General features: G+C 41.6%; 2 protein-coding genes across 2 annotated transcripts in view; both read right to left on the bottom strand.

The window, feature by feature from the left end:
* The window catches only part of LOC127617925 (ADP-ribosyl cyclase/cyclic ADP-ribose hydrolase 1-like), a 35,306-nt gene extending 28,673 nt beyond the window's left edge, over positions 1 to 6,633 (bottom strand). Inside the window, exon 1 of the mRNA XM_052090099.1 lies at positions 6,238 to 6,633. Within this exon, the coding sequence (XP_051946059.1) occupies positions 6,238 to 6,440 (203 nt within the window). The 5' untranslated portion in view covers positions 6,441 to 6,633. The remainder of the gene's footprint in view (positions 1 to 6,237) is intronic.
* A 5,843-nt stretch (positions 6,634 to 12,476) lies between these two features.
* On the bottom strand, positions 12,477 to 16,860 carry LOC127618077 (uncharacterized). Its single transcript, XM_052090316.1, has 5 exons — positions 15,001 to 16,860; positions 14,626 to 14,703; positions 14,255 to 14,475; positions 13,930 to 14,089; positions 12,477 to 13,843 (listed from the first exon to the last, which is right to left on the bottom strand). Exons 2-5 carry the CDS (start codon positions 14,657 to 14,659, stop codon positions 13,653 to 13,655), a joined length of 606 nt encoding a protein of 201 aa, XP_051946276.1. The 5' UTR covers positions 14,660 to 14,703; positions 15,001 to 16,860; the 3' UTR covers positions 12,477 to 13,652.
* Positions 16,861 to 22,646: the final 5,786 nt, after the last annotated feature.

Genomic DNA, 22,646 nt, shown 5'->3' on the forward strand with positions numbered 1-22,646 from the left:
GATATATAAGGCAGACTTGCTAATAAATGGAAGTGGAGCGTAGTTCTAGCGGGAAGACCAGCAGGTGTACATCATCACATCATTAGCCGAATAACTCCTAGCCAATCGCACGTAAGCCATTGCTTTATAAGTCCGCTCACAATCTATCACATTGCTGTTTCGGTGTGCTAACACTGCAACTAGACGCGTCTTAACCTCTCCAGGCACATAATAACCTGGAAGCCTGCCTTCCCTTTCCAACGACGTTGTCACTTCATCTCAACTTCTGCCAACATCAAACCCAGGGGGAGTAAACAACCAATAAATCCTGATCTTCACCCATATCTCATTCACTCAGGAGATCTCTCTCAATCGCATTGTGATGAACAGGTTGCACGGGACAGGTTGTCCCATTACTTTTGGTCCCTTAAAAAGTGGGAGGCACATATACAAACTGTTGTAATTCCTACACCGTTCACCTGATTTGGATGTAAATACCCTCAAATTAAAGCTGAAAGTCTGCAGTTAAAGCACATCTTGTTCGTTTCATTTCAAATCCATTGTGGTGGTGTATAGAGCCAAAAAGATTAGAATTGTGTCGATGTCCCAATATTTATGGACCTGACTGTATATTACTATTATAATATATTATTAGTATTATTATTGGTTTACAAATGATAATAATATTTAAGTTGAATGGGTTCCAAAAAGTAACTGTGGACTGATGTCTTACAACTAAATAGAACAAAAAAGAGATCTGAATCCTTTAAAGTCCAGAAACAAGAGATAATAAAATGGCTTCTTTTCTACTGATGACTTACTGGAATTACTGTTAATTTTGCTGCTCCATTATCCAGTATACTAGTTAATAATGAAGTGTTTCTTAATAATCTAACATTTATATGGAAATAATGTGTAGTTACAGCTTTGTGTTTCTTTACATTAAACTGATTATGCCAAAAAAATGACACTGATATTGCCGTGGGACCGGTATAGGCCGATATTGAGATTTCTGATATCAGAATCGGAAGAGAAAAAGTGGTATTGGTGCATCCTTTCCCAAAAGTATAGAAAACCTTGAAAAAAATAAGAAGAAGAATCCTTAGAAGAAAAATAGTGTCTCTGCACTTTCAGAGCTTGGGCCCTAATAATAATAATCCTAAGAAAAACAATATAGCCTTTTTGCCACTTCGTCATTCAACAGTGTGACAGTCAATTCAAACAATCAGGGTCAAATTGTGAAAGAGTGACAAGGAGCATGAGGAATCATTTTCACACATGAATTGGCCACCACAGAGTCCTGACCTTAACCGCATTGAAAGTCTTTGGGATGTGCTGGAGAAGACTTCACGGAGTGGTTCGACTTTCTGTCATCAATACAAGATCTCGGCCAAACTTTTATTCAAATCTGGACAGAAATAAATGTTGTGATTTTGCATAAGGTTGTCAAAACAATGCCACGATGAATGCGTGCCATAATCAAAGCTAAAGGCAGTCCAACGAAATATTAGAGTATGGAAATTGTTTTTTGGCTACACAGTGTATATCGTGGCAACGATATATAGTGTCAATCGATTAGGGCTGCATCTAACGATTATTTTTGTTGTTGATTAATCTATCGATTATTTCTTCGATTAGTCGACTAATCTAACGATTATTTTTCCGATTAATCTAATGCATATTTTTGGGATTAGCCGATTTATCCATTGGCAAACTTTCCAATAAATAATAAGTACAACTTCTACATTAGTATTTCAAACTTTTATTAATTCATTTTCTGAATTTTTTTTTGTATCTGTCCCTATTCAAATAAACAATAAATAAATAAATACACTAGATTACAGCCTAGGCTACTGTTAATATGTAAATATAACGTTATTGTTTGTTTTTAAAGTCTACATTAGAGACATGCGTGGACGGATTTCTCCCTTAATAATTCCTAAAAAGCGGACATCTCTGTTATTATCAATGAAACTGACTGCACAATGAATCTTTCATTATATCGATTTGCCAGTATGCAGAATTCAGCACTGAACAAAAAGTCCATTTTGAGCGGTGAGGAGATTCCATCTTAAATGCTTCTGATTGGCCATTGCGTTCAAGAAATCTACACATATGTCTGTGATTGGCTACATTGTTAAACGCTGCAAACATGTTATACATAGAAACGATTTACAGGCCAGGGTCTATCTATTTTGTTTTAGTTGTTCTTGTTGCTTTTGTGCAACAGATGAATGACAATTTATTTGTTTTGAGATGTTCAATTTATAGATTTCTATTTTGCGGAGTCCTGCGAATCGTTTTATTCTCCCACAACCAGCACACACACGAGTGCATTACCGCCAGCGCCCGCACTCGGCCATCAGATCCCGCGCCGCACTCTGTTGTGTTGGGTCCCGCGGGGTGCATGTCTCTAGTCTACATGTGCATACACAGCTTTTAAAAACGGGCAATTTAAATGCACTGAAGGCTTCGTTGACAGATTTAAGTTGAAGTTATAAATGAAAGTCCATTTTATTGTCGCTGAATGGGCCAATAAATTACATCTGCACCGTTAGCAATTAACACTATTAACTAGCACACAAGCTGTAATAGCTGAAAAAAGAAGGTATGACCGCAACAACAACTCCAAAAACTCACTGTAATAAAGCCTACTACTTACCCAGCTGGCTCGTCGTTTTGAGTTCACAGAGTCACAGGATGTTTCCTTTTAAGATGCTCGTTCATAGCAGTTGTGCTGCCATGGTATGACATTTCCGCTTTGCATAGCGAACAAAGCACCTTTCTGTTCGGCTGTAGTTTAAAGTATTCCCATACTTTGGATGATCGTGGTCTGGCTTTATGTGATAAAGCCAGATTGTCATTTTCAACATGAGCTGGAGCAGAAGCCGCCATTACTCGATATTTAAACGTAAATAATGCATGTGACGCGTCGACGCATTTCATTCGTGTCGACGTATTTTCATAGTCGACGTAATCGATGACGTCGACGCGTCGTTGCGGCCCTACAATCGATAGACAGTCTGCTATATCATGTATATTCTTACCAGAGGGGTTACCAGGATATCATGTTTGGGGGGGCATTTGGCTTGTTTGGGGGGGGGGGGGCCACATAAACAATTGAAAAAATCGGCGCAAAATTAAGCTATACTACACACAATCTGTTTTAGTGCATATCTTTTTCTAAGCCAGGAACCCAGAGATAGGCACTGGGCCCCTATTAGACTATAGGGCTTAAACTGGATTTGTGTTGTGTCAGACCTCACTCATCTGCTAGCGATGGAAAAATATGCACAAAACAATACACTTTTAAATTGTAATTTATCATCAGATGCAGAGGCGTTTCCAGCATTGAAGGACATCCGGGGCTTAGCCCAGACAATTTTATTTTCACACTAGCAACCACTTCCCTGTAGTCCAAAGCTGGTGAGAGGGTATTCTTTGAGTTTTGCTCTGGCTGGGCCTGTTTCTACAGTTCCTAAATCTTCCACTCTAGTACTATCCTCAACATCCTCTCTCCTCCCTGAATCATCTGTGATGCAAAAGAACAGATACAGCACATAACTTACTGCAAATCAGCTTCAAACAACTAATTCATCAAGTGCTACATATGTCAAAGTGTAGACCAATACCATTGAAGAAAATGTATTGGGAAGAGCAGATCAGTGGGATTGCCCTAAGATCTATCATGATTCTTGAATTTTCATGGACATTAACATGAAGTCATCACAAAAGAGTTATATTATAGTGAGTAAAGTGAGGTAAAAAAAATATTGAATATAAATAATTTATATTTTTATAAGTCAAAATTAAGACATAGTCAAAATGATGTATAAGGTCCTAAGTTAAAGCAATACATGAATGACTTTAGTCTAAGTTCATTGACACACTATGGCATCGAACTGTATATAATTCTCATCATCTCTGTGAGAATAATTCATCAGTCTGCTGCTCATCTTTGCTACACTCTTCAAAACCATTTAATCAAATCAAAGTGTAAATTTCCTACAAACTAATATCACAAAACAAGTCACACATACAATTTATGTTAATGCTTATTGGTTATCCTTAGCGAAAACAACACCTGATAAACAAGAAAAGTACGCTCCGAACAGGGCTCGTACCGCTCATTTGCTTAATTTTTGCTGTCCTGCTAACTGCCGTTAACTCGCCACTAAGTAATGTTAGTTGATGTCAACGACTGTGCAAGATCCTCCTCTCCCTGCTGCATAATCAACAGAGAGGAAGAAACGGAGTCGCCCATAGGCTACCGACAGCAAAGGAACTTATTCTATAGGCTAGATTATGCCTATGTCTATTTTTACAGGCTGTATGCAGTATGTGCAAAGCCAAAGCACAATGAAATAAGGCAACTTATGATTTCAGGGGTTTACATAGGCTTTTTTCCAGTTTCATATTTGTCAGTCAACTATTCAAAATACATTCGGGGCTACACTCAAAACATTCGGGGCTGAAGCCCCGGCAAAATCAGCTGCCGCCGCCTCTGATCAGATGGACAGATTATTTCTCAAATTCTCAGGGGAGGCAGAGCTTATCCTAGCAAGCACTGCCTCCCCCAGACTCCCCCTAGACACGCCCCTGATTCTTACATGTAAATATTCATGTGCACAGCGTGGGTTCATCTTTCAGTGGACAGGGCTTCACATGAGTCTGAGAATTTAAGAAACATGGACAGGGTTAAAAGAAATATTGCCCAACGCCCAAGCAAATTCAATGACATCCATGTTTTTCATTAGAATGAATTGTTAGAAAGGATTAATCAAGATTTACACAAACTAAAATGTTAACATAATGAACACATAGGCTACAACGGTGTGATAAACAGTTTAAGGTAAAGCTACAAGTTTTATGCTATTAAATCTCAATATAACTTTTCTAAACTGCTTAATTGACCTAACTTCACTTCCATCATACATTAGAGATGTGTGGGTTTATGAAGTGCAATCTGCTGTCGTCACAATCGAGTTGTTTCCCGAGGGGAAGTGCTTTGGGGAGTTAGTCAGTGGATGTTCAAAGGGAAGTGGAACACAGCCCATGAGCTCCTTTTTCTGGGTGAAATGTTCACAGAGGGGTGCCAAAAGCATCTTGTAAAGTGTGTTGTTTTCTTAGCATGAAGAGGAATGTATATTTTATAACAGTAACCTCCAAACCTTAACCTTACCATCAGTGGAGTAAAACTGTAAAGTAAGGGGGAATTCTGAATCACACTCGTCCCTAATAATGCCATTGCGATTACTTGCTTGTTTCAATGCTGGATCCAAACCTGGTGTCATGATCAAATGAGTGTGCCCGTGAAATCCAGTCCCCTGGGGATAACGGTTCGTAATGCCTGATCATAAAACTATCGTGTTATCAAGACGGCTTTGAAACAATGTGTATTATGAAAAGTAATACACATACGAAAAAAACTTAACTGGCTTCACATTTCTAGTCTCACTAGAATAAAACCTCTGATGTTTATAGGATTACTATATGGTGATGAAAAAAATCTTCTTTTTCCTAAATTGAAAAATAATACAAATCTCACATTTAAGTTACCAATTGGTATTTCATCAGTAAGAGTTTTTAACAAAGATTATTTTAATGGACAGGCTTTTAGTGGTACATTTTAAATATCAATTCAGAGTGTGTTGCTATCTGTAGTTTAGTCATGAAGAGGTCAAATATATTAGAATAGAATTCCAATGTGCCCAACAGAACCTATTTGTTAAAGGTGCGGAAGACTTTTGAGAAACAATAAAAAATTGTACTATCTTTAATTAGAAACAAAATCGTGTGGTGATCCACAAAACTAGAAATTGTCTCTGTAAGACTACACCTAAATTTAAAAGTCTGCCCAGAGCGCTGACAACATTTTTAATGGCAGTCCTGAAGACACTAATAATAGAATCGCTTTGAGCTTGATCATTCCAAATCAAAACACCTGCAGTGCGAACATTACTCAATCTGTTCCTGGCTTTAGATGGCAGTCGCACAGGACGCGTTCATGCGTTTCAACCGCCTGTTCTCTCCACACTGTCATGTGATTTGCGCCGCTGTTTATTTTCTAAAACTGTTCGGACTTTCAGATTCCTCCTATAAATCGTTTCTATGGTCTCTTATATAGCTCATGAAAATGTTAAATTAACATACAATTATTTTGAGACTATTTGTATTTTACGGCATAGCCTACTACGTATATAGTCGAAAAGTTTTCCTTTTTTTTTAAACGGATACATGTATGGATGAATTCCTCACCTCGACGCTGATGGGTTGGCGTCCAAATAGCGCTGGCATCTGCTCAACACAGTTTCTCTCGGGCCGTGTTCTTTCTTCAGTGTATACACTAACACAAATGCCAGAATAATCGCGAACGCAAGGAACGTAATTATACCAATAAGAAGACATCGATTTATTTTCTGTTTTCCACGTGAACTGCTCGCAACTCCCTCATATTCCATGTTTCGCCTTCACTTATGTAATGTGTTGCTTGCGCTCGGTGTTTAGTGACTGTGAAGTTCCTGCGACACCGTTGTCACACTGGGCTGAAGTTCAAGTGACGTTGTGTGATCTCAATAGACTATATCTAGAGTTGAGTCTCACTCCTCATACAATGGCATTTAAACGGTTGCTTAATCTGGTCCTTGACAGCATGATTTCTCAAAGTTCCCCAGTGTGACAAAGTGGATGATATAAATGCAGTTAATGCAATGCCGCAAACCCCTCCTGGATTCCAGAGAACACCCACGGATAACGAACATGGTAATGCAACTTTTTTAAGCCAAGAGGTACAAAATTGTTTAGAAAGCTGATAAACCTGTTGCAGGCTTTATGAATTTGAGTTTTTCGGGTTTGAAGGCTCTGTCTGGGTCATAGTTCACCACAAAACAAAGAAATAAGAATTCATATTTTGTAATATTAAGACATTATTTTATATATATACACACACATAAATAAATTTACCTTTACTTAATGGAATTATCCATTTGCATTCATTTCTGGAATATGTACATACCAGCTTGTGAGAATTTAATTGTTTCAACAATCCCCTGATCTTTTAAATCATAATTAGAAATAAGTTTATTGACATATGCACACAAGGAAATCATACATATTTATTTGTTCAATAACAAAAGCTTCCAAGTACACACAAAAATTGACTTAAACTGAACAATACAATAAAAATTTGCAGATATGTGGGAACAAATCTGCTAATGGATTTAACAACAATCCCACATTATTCCGCTTTCAAAAGAATGGTAGCAAGACATGCCATCAGAGCTAGTGGAACAGTTCTCCACCCGATAGCACAGTGACACTGGAGGCAGCATCTTCTGATATGCTGGCATTTCAGGCAGTGACGTTCAGCCTGAAACAGAAGACACAGAGAAAAACATCACTGTATGTCGTCCCAGCTTGTCCATGTTCAAAGAGGCTGTGGTGGGGTACATAGCAGGCTTTGCAGTTAAAACCACTATGAAGATGATTCTGTGCATTACCTGTTTATCAGCACTCAGTGTCGAGAGCTCTTCCCAAGATGAACACACTGATTCACATGAAGTCCTGAGGTGGATTTATAAGACCGTCAGACAGCGTCCTGAAAGTCTGCAAGACAGCTGAGAGATTTCTTCAACAGCACACACTCACAAGGCCCATCTCTGTCCCCACAAAGGTTCTGGATCTCCATGGTGGTTCTGCATTCAAGGAACTTGAGGCAAATGTGTTCAACCTAGAACCATACAACAATCACATCTTCATACTCAGTGCATTGCAGAAAGCTGCACAAACATCAGGCTCCACTTCATTGCCAAGGAAACATGTGCTGCATCACACTCCAAACGGCTTAAGAAAACTCTGGGCAAGCTTGTACAGCAAAATAGAAGAAAAAAGAAAAGTTTGATATAAAGATCAGGAGCCGGTTGCACCAGCTATACAAAAGTTTAAACTTAGCCTAGTTGTGGCGTAAATGGGCACGAAGTCACAATTTACGCACTACTAAATATTTGAGCATTGCACCATTAAACTTCAGTACGACGTAACCGTAAGTATAAACTAAATATTTACAGAAGACTCCGAGCAGGTGTAACTGATGGAATAAAAAAGCAGACTGATATTTTATGACATCAATAAGCTCATGTTTTGCATGTTTGGCATCAATAATAATTGTGATTATGACAATTAATTGCCTGTTTTAGGTGTTTCCTAAATATGATGAATAATTACCATACAAACTAACTAATTCATTTATACAAATTTTTACAAGCTTGAGTCATATAATAAAATAAGGGTATGATTTCCTTTTCAGGCTTCAAAATCATATGAATGACAGTCAAATATAAAAATATAAAATGTTAAATAATTAAAATAATATCTTAATTATCAAAATATGTCTCTCAAGAGAGCTGCTCTTGTGACGTCCGCAGTGACGGTTACGTGAGCAAACAAGGTTTGTACATCAACCGTAACAAAATCAAATTGAAGTTCATGGATTTTTAATACTTCTGTGTACAAATATGAACGCTGCTTAATAGATCAATGCAGGTAAACATCATAGTATGCGAGAGTTTACGACTTACTAGTTAAGACTTGCCTTAAGAACAGGTGGAGCAACCAAATTAAGCACCGACTTAGTTGCAAACTAACTAGTAGTTACGAAGCCTTGAACTTTATACCCCAACTTAAGACCTTACGCACAGCTATTTACTCAACCTCATGTCCTTCCAAACCTGTATGACTTTTTCTGTGAAACACAAAAGATGACATTTAAAAAAAACATTTTGTCCATATAATGAAAGCCATTGGTGACCAAAACAAGCTATTTTGCTCACCATTTACTTTCCTTATATGGAATACAAAATACATTTTGGGGGGTTCTGAAAAAGAAAGTCACATGGATTTGGAAGGACATGAGGTTGAGTATATGATGACAGAATTTACATATTTGGGTCAACTTTTCTATTAATATTAAATATTATATATATATGTTATACTATCTGAAACACAGTAATTTTATGAGACTTATACTGCATTTTATGAGAAAATAACCACAATGCACTTTCAACGTAAACTAGCTTTTGTTCAAAACATAATTATGTATTCAGAATAAAAACTTTAAAGCCTGCTAAAAATATGTTTGAAAATGTCTACTGATATCTTACCTCAGTTTCATAAACTTGTTTCTATTGAGGTAACACGTGCGCCGCTGAACGTAATGCTGCTGCAATAAAGAGTAACATAACACGCTTACATTTAGAATATGCAGGGGGGAAAAATGAAAGTCAAAATAATGAATTACATATTTAGGAAGATTGCATTGTGATGCAGTGTATGCAGACATAAAACATTTTTTTTATGTGACTGGATAGGTAAAAATTACTCACCAAAACAGACGATTTCCCATTGAGACCCATAGGAATACAGAACGTTAGGGAATACCAAGATGGCGGCGCAGTAGCTTCACTGTTGTGACGTCATGAGCTATCCAGTTATATACGTATATAGATCAGTGGTATTACTTCTGTTGTCAAGTAAATACAGCTGTTGTTACAATGTACATCCATTCATTTTTTCGTTGCGGTGTTGGGATTTTGAGGAGAGTGTGTATGATTTCATATGGACATACATCAGTCACTATACCAGTGTGCTACTGAATGATGTGCTGTTTCTCCCAGATGCAGTTGAGATTTAATCTTAGCACAAACGCAACATTTCGAGTAAAATGATCCATTGTTTTTAGTGGAGAACCTGTGTTAGTTCAGCTTCAGATGTGTGTGCTTGTCATCTTGTCACCTGATATCAGACAGACACACTGAGAATGAGTTGTGAAGTTCTCATTCTTGGATATGTAATCGCTTTTTCAAGTTGTCCGATGGGACAGGTATTTTCTTTTAAATCTTTTGTTCGGCGGGTGATTGACTGGTGAGAGGTGGTGCTTCGCTGCCGTCCGGGACATATCAGGACGGCGTTTTAAAACCTCAAATGCGATGTTGTTTTTGACTACTTCTATATGTGTTTTTGTGATTCAATCACAAAGTTTTACATCCCGTTTACAACTATATTTATTGCTGTCCATTTGCGATCGGATCGTCTTATTACCAGCTGTGAACATCGTCTAAAATGACTGCAGCCAGAGCTTTGCAATGCTAAGGAACGATTTCCAGTGGAAGTCACAACCAAATTCGTTTCTCCAGTGAGACCCCCAGAAAATACAAACATATACATTTAAATATATACATACAGTGACATAAAATAATAATAAAAAAAGATATAACGGATAAATAAAGGGAGAAATATACAATAGCGCAATAATGTTGTTAGACTATTATATATACAGTTATGTACAGTTGATAGTACAATAGTACAAATTTATGCTATTTCAATTCAAACAAATCACCGTGTCAGACAGATATCTCTCATGAACATATAACATACCATATTTATATTCAGAAGCCTACAAAGTGGGTGATATACCAGTTGCAGTGTTTACAGATCTCACAAGTTGTAGTAAAATAGTAAATAGTAAACAATAGTAAAACTGTAGAAGATGGTGGCGCGGTAGCACGCAACAGCCACTTCGGATCCAAAATGGTGCTATTTTTGCTATTTTTGTCAACCGGTGTTCGTGTCTACCATCGCCAGACACTGTTAAAATATAAGATTCATGCAACAACCAAGCTGCATGATGATCTGCAGGAGTTGCTATGCGAACTCGGCTTGCTGCGGAGACCAGGCCTCCAGTCCTCGGCGACGCCTGATGCCCAGGGGAGGGGATGTCGTAAGCAGTGTGCAAGGAAGCAAAAGCAAGGCAAGAGGGCGGGGGTCCATGCTAGGCTAAAAACAAACCCTAGCCGGCTGGCTGTCCCATCTATCCTGCTCTCAAATGTTTGCTCCCTGGACAATAAACTGGACTACATCCGACTCCAGCAGACTACGCAGCGTGAGCTTAGAGACTGCTGCGTCTTTGTCTTCACAGAGACGTGGCTCAGTGACAGAGTTCTGGATGCCGGCATTCAGCTAGACGGGCTCGCCTCGTTTCCTGCCGACAGAAATGCAGCTCTCTGTGGTGGCTTGTGTGTTTATATCAACACAAAATGGTGCAATAACTCTATGCTAGTCTCTAGTTACTGCTCATCGCTGGTGGAGCTTGTGACTGTTAGATGCAGACCTTTTTATTTACCATGGGAATTCACCACTGTTATTATAACTGGAGTTTACATTCTCCCCAGCGCTAACGCTAAGGAAGCGCTCTTTGAACTGTATAGGGCTATGAGCGAACTGCAGAACGCTCACCCTGATGGAGTGTTTATTGTCGCCGGATATTTCAATCATGCAAATCTCAAGACAGTGCTCCCTAACTCCATCAGTATGTGGATTTTGCAACGAGAGGGGCGAACATGCTTGATCTTGTTTACACAAACACAAGACTCCACCTTCAGAGCAGGCAACAACGCTGCCCTATGAACAGCGAGGGCCAATCTCTCCCGGTCCATCAGAGAGGCAAAGCGCACACACGCCCAGAGAATCACATGGCACATGTGGCAGGGCATCCAAGCTCGGTTTGAAGCTTAGAACGATGTGGTGGCGAGAAAGACCACGCCTCCTCCCAACGACCAGGTGCTCTGTCGTACCACGGCTGATGTGAGGAAAACTCTACGTAGAGTCAAACCATGGAAGGCTGCTGGACCAGACAATATTCCTGGTAGAGTGCTCAGAGGATGTGCAGACCAGCTGGCAGATGTTCTTAACGACATCTTAAACATCTTTCTGAGCAGCGCCATCGTTCCAACGTGCTTCAAGGCCACCACCATAGTCCCCATGCCAAAGAAGTGTTCAGTGTCCTGCCTCAACGACTACTGTCCCGTCGCACTCACACCCATCATCATGAAGTGCTTCGAGAGGCTCATCATGAGGCACATTAAGACCCAGCTGCCCCCCTCACTAGACCCACTGCAGTTCACATATCGTCCAAACCGTTCAACAGACGACGCCATCGCCACCATCCCAGATACCAATGAGTCGGCGGCCCGCTGGCGGTGCTCCGGAGGCAGTACAAGCGGCAGAATGCCATTATGGCAAACACCTTTGACGGCGCACCACCGCTTTTTAAAAGCGGCGGCCGCCTTCCTACCGCCTTCGTTCCGCGGCCGGCCCGCTGGCCATCCGCCGTTCCGCCGCCGTTATATCGAAGGCGGACCTTCCGCGGGGCGTCGGAGGCAAAAGCTATTTTCGAGCGATCTGCCGCCGCTTTTTGTGTGTATATATATATATATATATATATATATATATATATATATATATATATATTATTAAAATATTTATAGCATGCAGTTTATCTAGAATAATGATTGATCAAACCAGACAAATTTCCATTTGGCGTTTTAATTTTTCACATTTCAATGTACAGTAACTGTCATTGAAACAAGATGTCAGAACACTGACATATAAATTACAGAAAAATACAAACACAATCATATATATGATATATACACACACACACACACACACACACACACACACACACACACACACACACACACACACAAATAACATACAGGTTTCCAATTACATTTTGGTAAAAAAAAAACACTTTTGTAAAAAACACTATTGTAACACTTACAATAATTGTTAATAATATAAAGAGGTCAGCTCTGGGATTGAAAAGAATTACAGTAAACATAAGCAATGAGGATATTTGGTACCAAAGAAAGTGCAGGATACCAAATAAATTGAGGTATAACATCATATTTACAAGTCATTTCTAACAATAGGATAAGTGGTAATAATTTAGAGTAAAGCTGTGGAGTAGAATATACCATTATAACTGCAATGCTGACCTGTGGCACAAGGATTTACAAGCTATATTTAACAATAGAATAACAGTTAAGCACTGTGACGGAATGAGTAGAATATTTGGTACCAGGTAATGTGCAATATCAAGTATCAGAGGTATGAAATAGGACTCCCAAGCTATATTTAACAATAGAATAACAGTTAAGCACACTGATGAAATGAAAGGAGAATTTTTGGTACTAGTTAATGTGCAATATCAAATATCAGGCATGAAATAGGATTTACAAACTATAATAGAATCGTTAAGCACTGACGGAATGAAATAAGCCAAAGTCACGGTAAGAAGAATATTTGATACCAGATAATGTGCTGATATCAAGTATTAGATGTATAATCTAGGATTTACAAGCTATATTTAAAAATAGAATAGTTAAGCACTGTAACAATGAAATAAGCAGCAAATTGTATATGAAATAATTGAGATCTTTGGTATCAAGGAATGTGCAGGATAACAGGTATAATATAACTTTTGACATTCAACTTACACATGACAACAAGTGGGAACAAATACAATTAACAGCAGAAAATCTGGCTGTAGAGAACACAGCCAATCAGAATGTCTGGAGTGGTTGGGGTCTGCGTGGCGTAGTGGGCTATGAATTACCGGTTTTCCCAGACCTCCAGAATGAGGCAGTGCAAATTGGCATATCTTCAGTGATTCCTCGTGCGCCTGTATAAAAGGACAAACCATCCCATATTCATCCAAGGAGCTGCCCTCAAAGCAGGGTCATGAAGAAAAAAAAAGAGCAATTTCCACAGTGAACAGTGTGGATTGGGTGAGTGTAGTCTGACACTTTTAGCAGGCTTTTTTATGGGTCTTGATGTTACTGACTGCAGGATAAAGAAAGGGTTCCAGTTGTCAGTGATGCTTGGGTGTCAGTAGTCAGCCTAGGTTCAGATGTGCGGCGCCTTTTTCCACCTTCACGTTCAGATGCTCCTTTCAGGTAACGCGTAACGTTAACCTGGATCGCCTCATCAGTGGCATCCTGGGTTGCCGAGTTCTTCCGGATGGCTCCTGTAGAAAATAAAGATCTGTCATTCCATTTGAATGGCATAAGGTCATACACATCTACTTAAATATAAAAAAAATATCCAACTTACTTTGAACAATGGTCTTCAGGAACATGTCTCTAAAACATGCTTTATCCCCTACACCAGTCCAGGTTGTATTGATGGAAAGGTGATTAGAGAAGATACTCTGAAGCATTCGCCACACGGTTGTCTTTAGGTCCCTCCCACATTTGATTGCCAAAAACCGAAGCTGAAAATACAAAAAAAAAGTGTTACAAATTACATTTCTCTGAAGCTTCTCATAAATTTAAAATGTGACAGGCCGTGGATTCAGACTGTAGAATATACAGTGTACAATCTTAATTGTACTTTTTAGATTACCCTATGGCTTTATAAACGAAATTAGCACACTTACAAATCGTTGCTGGAACTCTTTATCCTGCCTCAAACTGTTGTCAAGCAACGCCAAATCTTCCTGGGTGTCTAGGGGGAGTAACAGATCCCCTGGCAGGGATAACTCTCCAACCGACACATTGGCACTGAAATGTTGCAGCATAGTGTCCATTTTGTTGTCCATGCTACGCACAACATCACCAAACTCTCCAAGACGTTGCAGCATTAGGGTTTGATCTGCACCTACAGGGGTTCCCAGAATAAAAGAATAAAGTAGTCAGTCCTGGTCCTTCAACTACTAAACTATGACATTTATATCTAGGTCTACTACATGTACAGGTGGCCCCAGTGGGAATTAAACCAACAACCACAGGTGTTGTTTGCAAGTTGTACCTGATTGCCCAGTGCGAGCAAACGTCTTCAACATTGTCCCAACTTGCTTCACCTGCTCTTGAAGTGAGCCGCTGTCACCTGGGAAGTAACAATATATTGATTAGCAATACACTAAATATAATAGTAATATAATATAATCACAATTATCATACCAGTAACTTTCCCTGTAATTTTTATCCACAGTATGTTATGCATGGCATACAAGTTCATAATGAAGGACCCTTATGAGAACATCAATTTCATTTTTTTTCTTTGAAGCAGAATATTTGTTTGTAAAAGGAGAGGAAAAAGAATATAATGAAATATTGGTATACAGATTTTGGTTGATATATCATACTGTACAGTGAAATTTGCTATTGTTATATCCCTACTCACCTGAAGGACGGATAGATCAGGCAAATCTCCAGTCAGGCCTTTGTAGAGTGTGCTCCTTTGAATAACATAAAACTTTCATGAGTGGGAAGTTGCATATCCACAGGTATTTTAATTCAAACATGCAACATATTGTAATAAATCTACAATATTCAGCCTTTACCTTACACACTCGGTTGTTTCTCTACACTTTTATTATATTAAATACTTATTTATATAGCTTGCTCACTGTATAATCATGATAGCCTAATACTTATAACACAAGATTGCATCTTAAACGAATGACTGTGTTGAAAACTTGAATAAGAACGCATTTTACCCAGAGGGGACCAGCTAGGGAAACTTACCTGCCTACAATAACTGTTTTCATTTGATTTGAGTTACATTAAACGTGAATAACCTTAGCCGAGTCCCCAGGAACATCGGGAACACCTGGTTATAATAAGTAACAAGCTTATAACATGAACAAGAAGGCATTCAGTAACCCAAATGTGGACCAGCAAGGTAAACTCACCTGCCAATTTTAGCCACTCTTTTCATTACCTACTTATTTAAGAGTTATTATAAACATGAATTACCTTTGCTAAATCCCCAGGAACACCGGGCTATTAAAGTAACAAGCCTATAACTGAGGTCTTATCAATTCTAGCTTCACCATACACTCAAACTGTGAGGTTTATCTGTTTTCCTCATGGACCTGTAGCACAATGCCCTGACAGTGACTTCACCTGTGCCCTGATCTTTATTAGAAAATGAGAGGAGAGCAAGTTAATATAATTGATATTACAATTATCACAAAAATTAACAAACAGTCTGCTTTAAAACTAAGAAAAAACAAGCTTCTATACTAACGTTACATTAATAATGAACACGTGGCGAACTAGCTTAGCCGCTATCTGCCGGCACACCACATTAGATTAAAATACTTACCCTTGTAGTTGTGCAGATAACTCGATATGTAGAGTTTAAAGCCCTTGTCCCTCTTGCTTGTCGGAGCAGGGGACCAGGCATCAACAATGCCATGAACATCGCTGACACTAATTATTGGAAGATCCTGGAGACATCGAGTTAAAACAGACATTTTGGGCGACACGCAAGTAAACCGGAAACAAATATGCCGAGTTCTGGCGACAGCGGAAGTTCGTCACTACGCTTTTGCACTTAGGCTATTCAGTACTTCACAGTTCACAGTCTTTGTAATGTGTTTTAGCAATACATTTATAATATGTTTAGATTTTTTTACAGGGACTTTAACACTTTCTTATACATTTGTACAGGTCATAATTGCAAATGAATCCCTTACCTACAAAAGGTAAAAAAAACAAATAAATCGAGGTTGGAAAAAATGTAAAGACATAAACGAAATTTCTGCGCAACTGTGAAACCAGAGGATAATTTAGCTTTTTCATTGAGTTTATCCTTCACGTCAAAACAGGGATTTTCATGTTTATGATAGATATCACCATGGTTGCAAATTAATAAAAAAAATATAAAGTATACCCAAGATTTTGCCCATGTTGCAGATATCTTTCACTGTTCACTGATACAGGCATTGGTGAAAAGTCTAACTTCATCAATTTATTCTGCTAAATTGTTCATACCATGAATTAAATATCTATTTTAAAACCTAATCAGAATCAGAAAGATATTTATTGCCAAGTAAGTTTTACAAAAGGAATTCTTTTTGGTTTGTTGGTGCATGTCTCAAATGTGCATAAATCAAAGAAACGTAAACAATTTTCACCTAAGTGACATAAAATAATTCTATATATTTGACATATATTACTGTATAATCGCTTCAGAGTTTCAAAGTAATTTAAATGTAATTTCCTAAACCTTACCTTATCATGGAATCAAGAGTCAAGACTATGTTATAAACCCTAATGGCTTTGGAGCAAAAAATAATAATAGCCAACATGGCTGGCCGATTTTGAGAGTAGAAATCCTTGTATTTTCAAAGCATCTTGCCACCAGCCGGCTGCGGTCCATTAGACGGAGGCAACCGCCAGAGAATATGAAGCAGTCAGCCCGGCAGCTGTTCGCCGGCGGCATCTCGCAAGAAATGGGAGTGACCAATTTGGCGGCAAATGTTTCATCCCCGCCAGTGGGACACACCTATAGCCGACAGCTTAGGGTTGGCAGCAAAAAGAAGCTGTGCGGATATTTTTTGCTATCTGGGATCCTCCATCTGGCCCTCACCCACCTAGATAAAAAGGACTCATATGATCGAATGCTGTTTATAGACTTCAGCTCAGCATTCAACACAATAATTCCTCAGCATCTGATTTGAAAGCTGAACCTGCTGGGCCTGGACACCTCCCTCTGCAACTGTATCCTGGACTTCCTGACTGGGAGACCTCAGTCAGTCCGGATCAGGAACACACTGAGCACTGGGCCCTCCAGGGCTGTGTGCTCAGTCCACTGCTGTTCACTCTGCTGACTCACGACTGTGAAGCAATGCACAGCTCGAACCACATCATTAAGTTCGCCGATGATACAACCGTGGTGGGTCTCATCAGCAAGAACGACGAGTCAGCATACAGAGAGGAGGTGCAGCGGCTATCGGACTGGTGTAGAGCCAACAACCAGTCTCTGAATGTGGTCAAAACGAAAGAGACGGTTGTTAACTTTAGGAGAGCACAGAGTGACCGCTCTCCGCTGAACATCGACGGCTCCTCTGTGGAGATCGTAAAGAGCACCAAATTCCTTGGTGTTCACCTGGCGGAGAACCTCACCTGGTCCCTCAAAACCAGCTCTATCACCAAGAAAGCCCAGCAGCGTCTCTACTTTCTTCGAAGGCTGAGGAAAGCACATCTCCCACCCCCATCCTCACTACATTCTATAGAGGGACTATTGAGAGCATCCTGAGCAGCTGCATCACTGCCTGGTTTGGGACTTGTACCGTTTCAGACCGCAAAGCCCTGCAGAGGATAGTGAGGGCAGCTAAGATAAGATCATCGGGGTCTCTCTTCCCTCCATCAAAGACATTTACAAAAAACACTGCATCCGCAAAGCAACCAGCATTGTGGATGACCCCACTCACCCCTCACACAAACTCTTCACCCTCCTGCCATCTGGTAAAAGGTACCGAAGCATTCGGGCCCTCATGGCCAGACTGTGTAACAGCTTCTTACCCCAAGCCATCAGTGTCCTCAATACTCAGAGACTGGACTGACACACACACATATGTCCTGAGTTGCACTTTAATTATTGTCACTTTATACCTGGCTGCTACCTCAATAACTGCTATGCGCATAGAACACTATCTCATAGTATGTTATGTTTACATTTGGCATTTTTAGAAACTGTCATCTTTTTGCACTACTGCGTACTGGTCGGCGCTGCACTGTCTCTCACTGTGCCTATTGTCCTGTTCCTTTTAGTAATTTATTGTACTGTCCCTTACTTTTTGCACACGTTTGCACGTGTACTTTATATAGGTATGTTATTTAGTCTCATGTGGTCCTGTGTTTGTCCTATGTTGTTTTATGTAGCACCATGGTCCTGAAGGAATGTTGTCTCGTTTCACTGTGTACTGTACTAACTGTATATGGTTGAACGACAATAAAAACCACTTGACTTGACTTGAGAAACAAGGCACCTGTTCTGGAAAAAAACAGCTCAAAATAAGCGATTATATTTTTCCCATGTGGGGGAATTTTCCAGACATAAACCATGAACTTAGTACCGATCCAGAGGTGGGAGCAAGTCACACATGTTCAAGTCTCAAGTTTCAAGTCTTAATCATCAAGTCTCAAGTCAAATCTCAAGTGCAGTGCAGTAGGGCTGCAACTAACAATTATTTTCATAAACGATTATTTTAACGATTATTAGAATGATTATTCGACTAGTCTGTGATTATTGTAACTGTCACGATCCCCTGTTGTCTGCCCCGTGTTTCACTTGTCAACTGTCATAAAACTACACTTCCCATAAAACCCTCATCACTACCAGCACTCAGTCATTGTTCTCACCTGTGTCTTGTTTTATCATCACTATCCCTGTGTACTTAAGCCCCGTTGTTTGTTCAGTCTCTGTCGGTCGTTGAATGTAGATGTTTGGATGAGTTTGTTCATTTGTGAATGTTACCTTTGCCCTCCGTGGATGTTTCTCCAGCCTGTGTACTCTTTGGATGTTTTTCGTGTTTTTGTTTTGTTTTCCCATCATGGGCGTTTTATTTGTCTTGTTTGTGTTCATCATTTTCAATAAACCGCATTTAGATCCTCACCCCTCGTCTGCCTTCGTCTTCCTTCCTAACAGAATTACCGACCGTAATGGATCTAGCGGTGCAACAGGCAAATTATAGACTGCTCTGTCTCATGCAAGAGGACCGTCCTGTTGAGGACCACGTTCGCAACTTTCTGGAGCTGGCGAATGTAGAGGACTTCCCGGACTACTTCCTGGTGGTGTTCTTCAGGGCAAATCTGAACAGTTTGCTCAAGGAGCGGTTGCCACCGGTGACTCGCCGCTGGACGCTCCTCGAATTTGTGGAGGAGACTCTACTAGTCGTTCACTGTGGGCATAGTTGAAGAGGGCCCTACCTCTCCTCCCACAGTTGTCACCCCCCAGTCTTCCATGGCTCATCCCTCCACGCCTGCCACGGACAAAGAGCCAGCAGTGCCAGCTTCGTCCGCCCGGAGGAGGAGAAGAAGAGGAAAGGCTTCTGCTCCTCAGCCCACGCCTGCCACGGTCAGCGAGCCAGACCCCACGCCTGCCACGGTCAGCGAGCCAGCATTGTCAGCCTCATCTGCCCGGAGGAGGAGGAGAAGAGGAAAGGCTTCTGCTCTCCAGCCTCCGCCTTCCATGGCTCCACCCACAGAACCTACCATTGCAGCGCCTGTAGCCTCGACCATCCCAGAGCCAGCGCCTGTAGCCTCGACCGTCCCAGAGCCAGCATCTGTAGCCTCGACCGTCCCAGAGCCAGCGCATCTCGAGCCTCCCCCGGCTCCGCCTCCAGAGCCTTCTACAGCGCCGCCTCCCACGGCTCCGCCTCCCATGTCTCCGCCTCCAGAGCCTTCTACGGCGCCGCCTCCTGAGCCTCCCACGGCTCCGCCTTCCACGGCTCCGCCTACTGAGCCTCCCACGGCTCCATCTTCCACGGCTCTGCCTCCAGAGCCTTCTACGGCGCCGCCTCCCTCGGCTCCGCCTCCAGAGCCTTCTACGACGGCGCCTTCTGAGCCTTCCACGGCTCCGCTTCCCACGGCTCTGCCTCCTAAGCCTTCCTCAGCTCCGCCTCCTGAGCCTCCCATGACTCCGCCTCCCACGGCTCCACCTCCTGAGCCTTCTACAGCGCCGCCTCCCACGGCTCCGCCTCCCATGTCTCCGCCTCCAGAGCCTTCTACGGCGCCGCCTCCTGAGCCTCCCACGGCTCCGCCTTCCACGGCTCCGCCTACTGAGCCTCCCACGGCTCCATCTTCCACGGCTCTGCCTCCAGAGCCTTCTACGGCGCCGCCTCCCTCGGCTCCGCCTCCAGAGCCTTCTACGACGGCGCCTCCTGAGCCTTCCACGGCTCCGCTTCCCACGGCTCTGCCTCCTAAGCCTTCCTCAGCTCCGCCTCCTGAGCCTCCCATGACTCCGCCTCCCACGGCTCCACCTCCTGAGCCTCCCACGGCTCCGCCTACCACGGCTCCGTTTCCACAGCCTTCTACAGTTCTGCCTCCTGAACCTTCAAGGACTCCACCTTCCACGGCTCGGCCCCCAGAATTCTCCATGACTCCGCCTACCACGGCCCTGTCTCCGGAACCTTCTACGGCTCTGCCACCTGAGCCCTCCACAGCTCCGCCCTTGGAGTTCTCCATGGCTGTGGCCCTGTGGCCGACTCCCAGGCCTCCTGAACTTGTCCTGTGGCCAACTCCCAGGCCTCCAGACCCAGACCCTACCCTGTTGCCGACTCCCAGGCCTCCTGAACCTGTCCTTGCCCTGTGACCGACACTCAGGCCTCCTGAACATGTGCCCGTCATGTGGCCACCTCCCAGGCCACCTGACCCAGTACCCGTCTTGTGGCCCTCTTGGACTGCCTGCCTGCGACATAGGAACTTCACAGTCACTAAACACTGAGCGGAAGCACGACATTACTTGTGCCGACATTAATGTCCCTTTAACACAACGTGGTCAACGTGGTCACTCTGGGCTGAAGTTCAAGTGACGTTGTGTGATCTCAATAGACTATATCTAGAGTTGAGTCTCACTCCTCATACAATGGCATTTAAACGGTTGCTTAATCTGGTCCTTGACAGCATGATTTCTCAAAGTTCCCCAGTGTGACAAAGTGGATGATATAAATGCAGTTAATGCAATGCCGCAAACCCCTCCTGGATTCCAGAGAACACCCACGGATAACGAACATGGTAACATAAACATAAACTTTGGATTTAAGCCAAGAGGTACAAAACTGTTTAGAAAGCTGATAAACCTGTTGCAGGCTTTATGAATTTGAGTTTTTCGGGTTTGAAGGCTCTGTCTGGGTCATAGTTCACCACAAAACAAAGAAATAAGAATTCATATTTTGTAATATTAAGACATTATTTTCAATGATTTAGCACATACACCCCAAAGCTGTAACTACTTTAATTCAACCATTTTTTAACTGCTTTTTTATTATTTTAAAACTCATTTCACAAGCTTAATAAGATAGTATTTTGCACTTACATTTTAGCCTACCATGTAAGCTACTGTCTTTAATTTAGAATCAGAAAAAGCTTTCCAAGTTTTCAAAGTATGCTTACACACACAAGGAATCGGTCATGGTGACAGTAGCTTCCAGTGCAAGAGAATGCAATGTATCCACCTTTTTCCAACGTCACGTGCTGCTTAGCGAGAAATATGGGCATTACTTCCGTTGTCAAGTAAATACAGCTGTTGTTACAATGTACATCCATAAATTTTTTCGTTGCGGTGTTGGGATTTTGAGGAGAGTGTGTATGATTTCATATGGACATACATCAGTCACTATACCAGTGTGCTACTGAATGATGTGCTTTTTCTCCCAGATGCAGTTGAGATTTAATCTTAGCACAAACGTAACAGTTCGAGCAAAATGATCCATTGTTTTTAGTGGAGAACCTGTGTTAGTTCAGCTTCAGATGTGTGTGCTTGTCATCTTGTCACCTGATATCAGACAGACACACTGAGAATGAGTCGTGAAGTTCTCATTCTTGGGTATGTAATCGCTTTTTCAAGTTGTCCGATGGGACGGGTATTTTCTTTTAAATCTTTTGTTCGGCGGGTGATTGACTGGTGAGAGGTGGTGCTTCGCTGCCGTCCGGGACGTATCAGGATGGCGTTTTAAAACCTCAAATGCGATGTTGTTTTTGACTACTTCTATATGTGTTTTTGTGATTCAATCACAAAACGTTTTACATCCTGTTTACAACTATATTTATTGCTGTCCATTTGCGATCGGATTATCATATTCTGCCGCGACACCGACCCTTCCTACGGTTCGCGTTCGATGGCCAGGCGTTCCAGTACAAAGTCCTCCCCTTCGGCATGTCTCTGTCCCCTCGCGTCTTCACGAAAGTCGTAGAGGCAGCTCTTGCCCCGCTCCGAGAAGCCGGCATCCGCATACCTCATACTGGCCCACTCCCAAGAGTTACTATGCACTCACAGAGACCAGGTGCTCAAACACCTCAGCCGCTTGGGGCTTCAGG

Source organism: Xyrauchen texanus, chromosome 24, assembly GCF_025860055.1.
Source record: "Xyrauchen texanus isolate HMW12.3.18 chromosome 24, RBS_HiC_50CHRs, whole genome shotgun sequence".
In the NCBI taxonomy this organism is placed as follows: Eukaryota; Metazoa; Chordata; class Actinopteri; order Cypriniformes; family Catostomidae; genus Xyrauchen; species Xyrauchen texanus.

Coding starts and splice junctions, on each gene's coding strand:
- LOC127618077 (XM_052090316.1), bottom strand. CDS start 14,659: ATGTTGAAGACGTTTGCTCGCACTGGGCAATCAG. Junction 14,090..14,254: donor AAGAGTTCCAGCAACGATTT/GTAAGTGTGCTA, acceptor TTGTATTTTCAG/CTTCGGTTTTTGGCAATCAA. Junction 13,844..13,929: donor CCTGAAGACCATTGTTCAAA/GTAAGTTGGATA, acceptor TATTTTCTACAG/GAGCCATCCGGAAGAACTCG.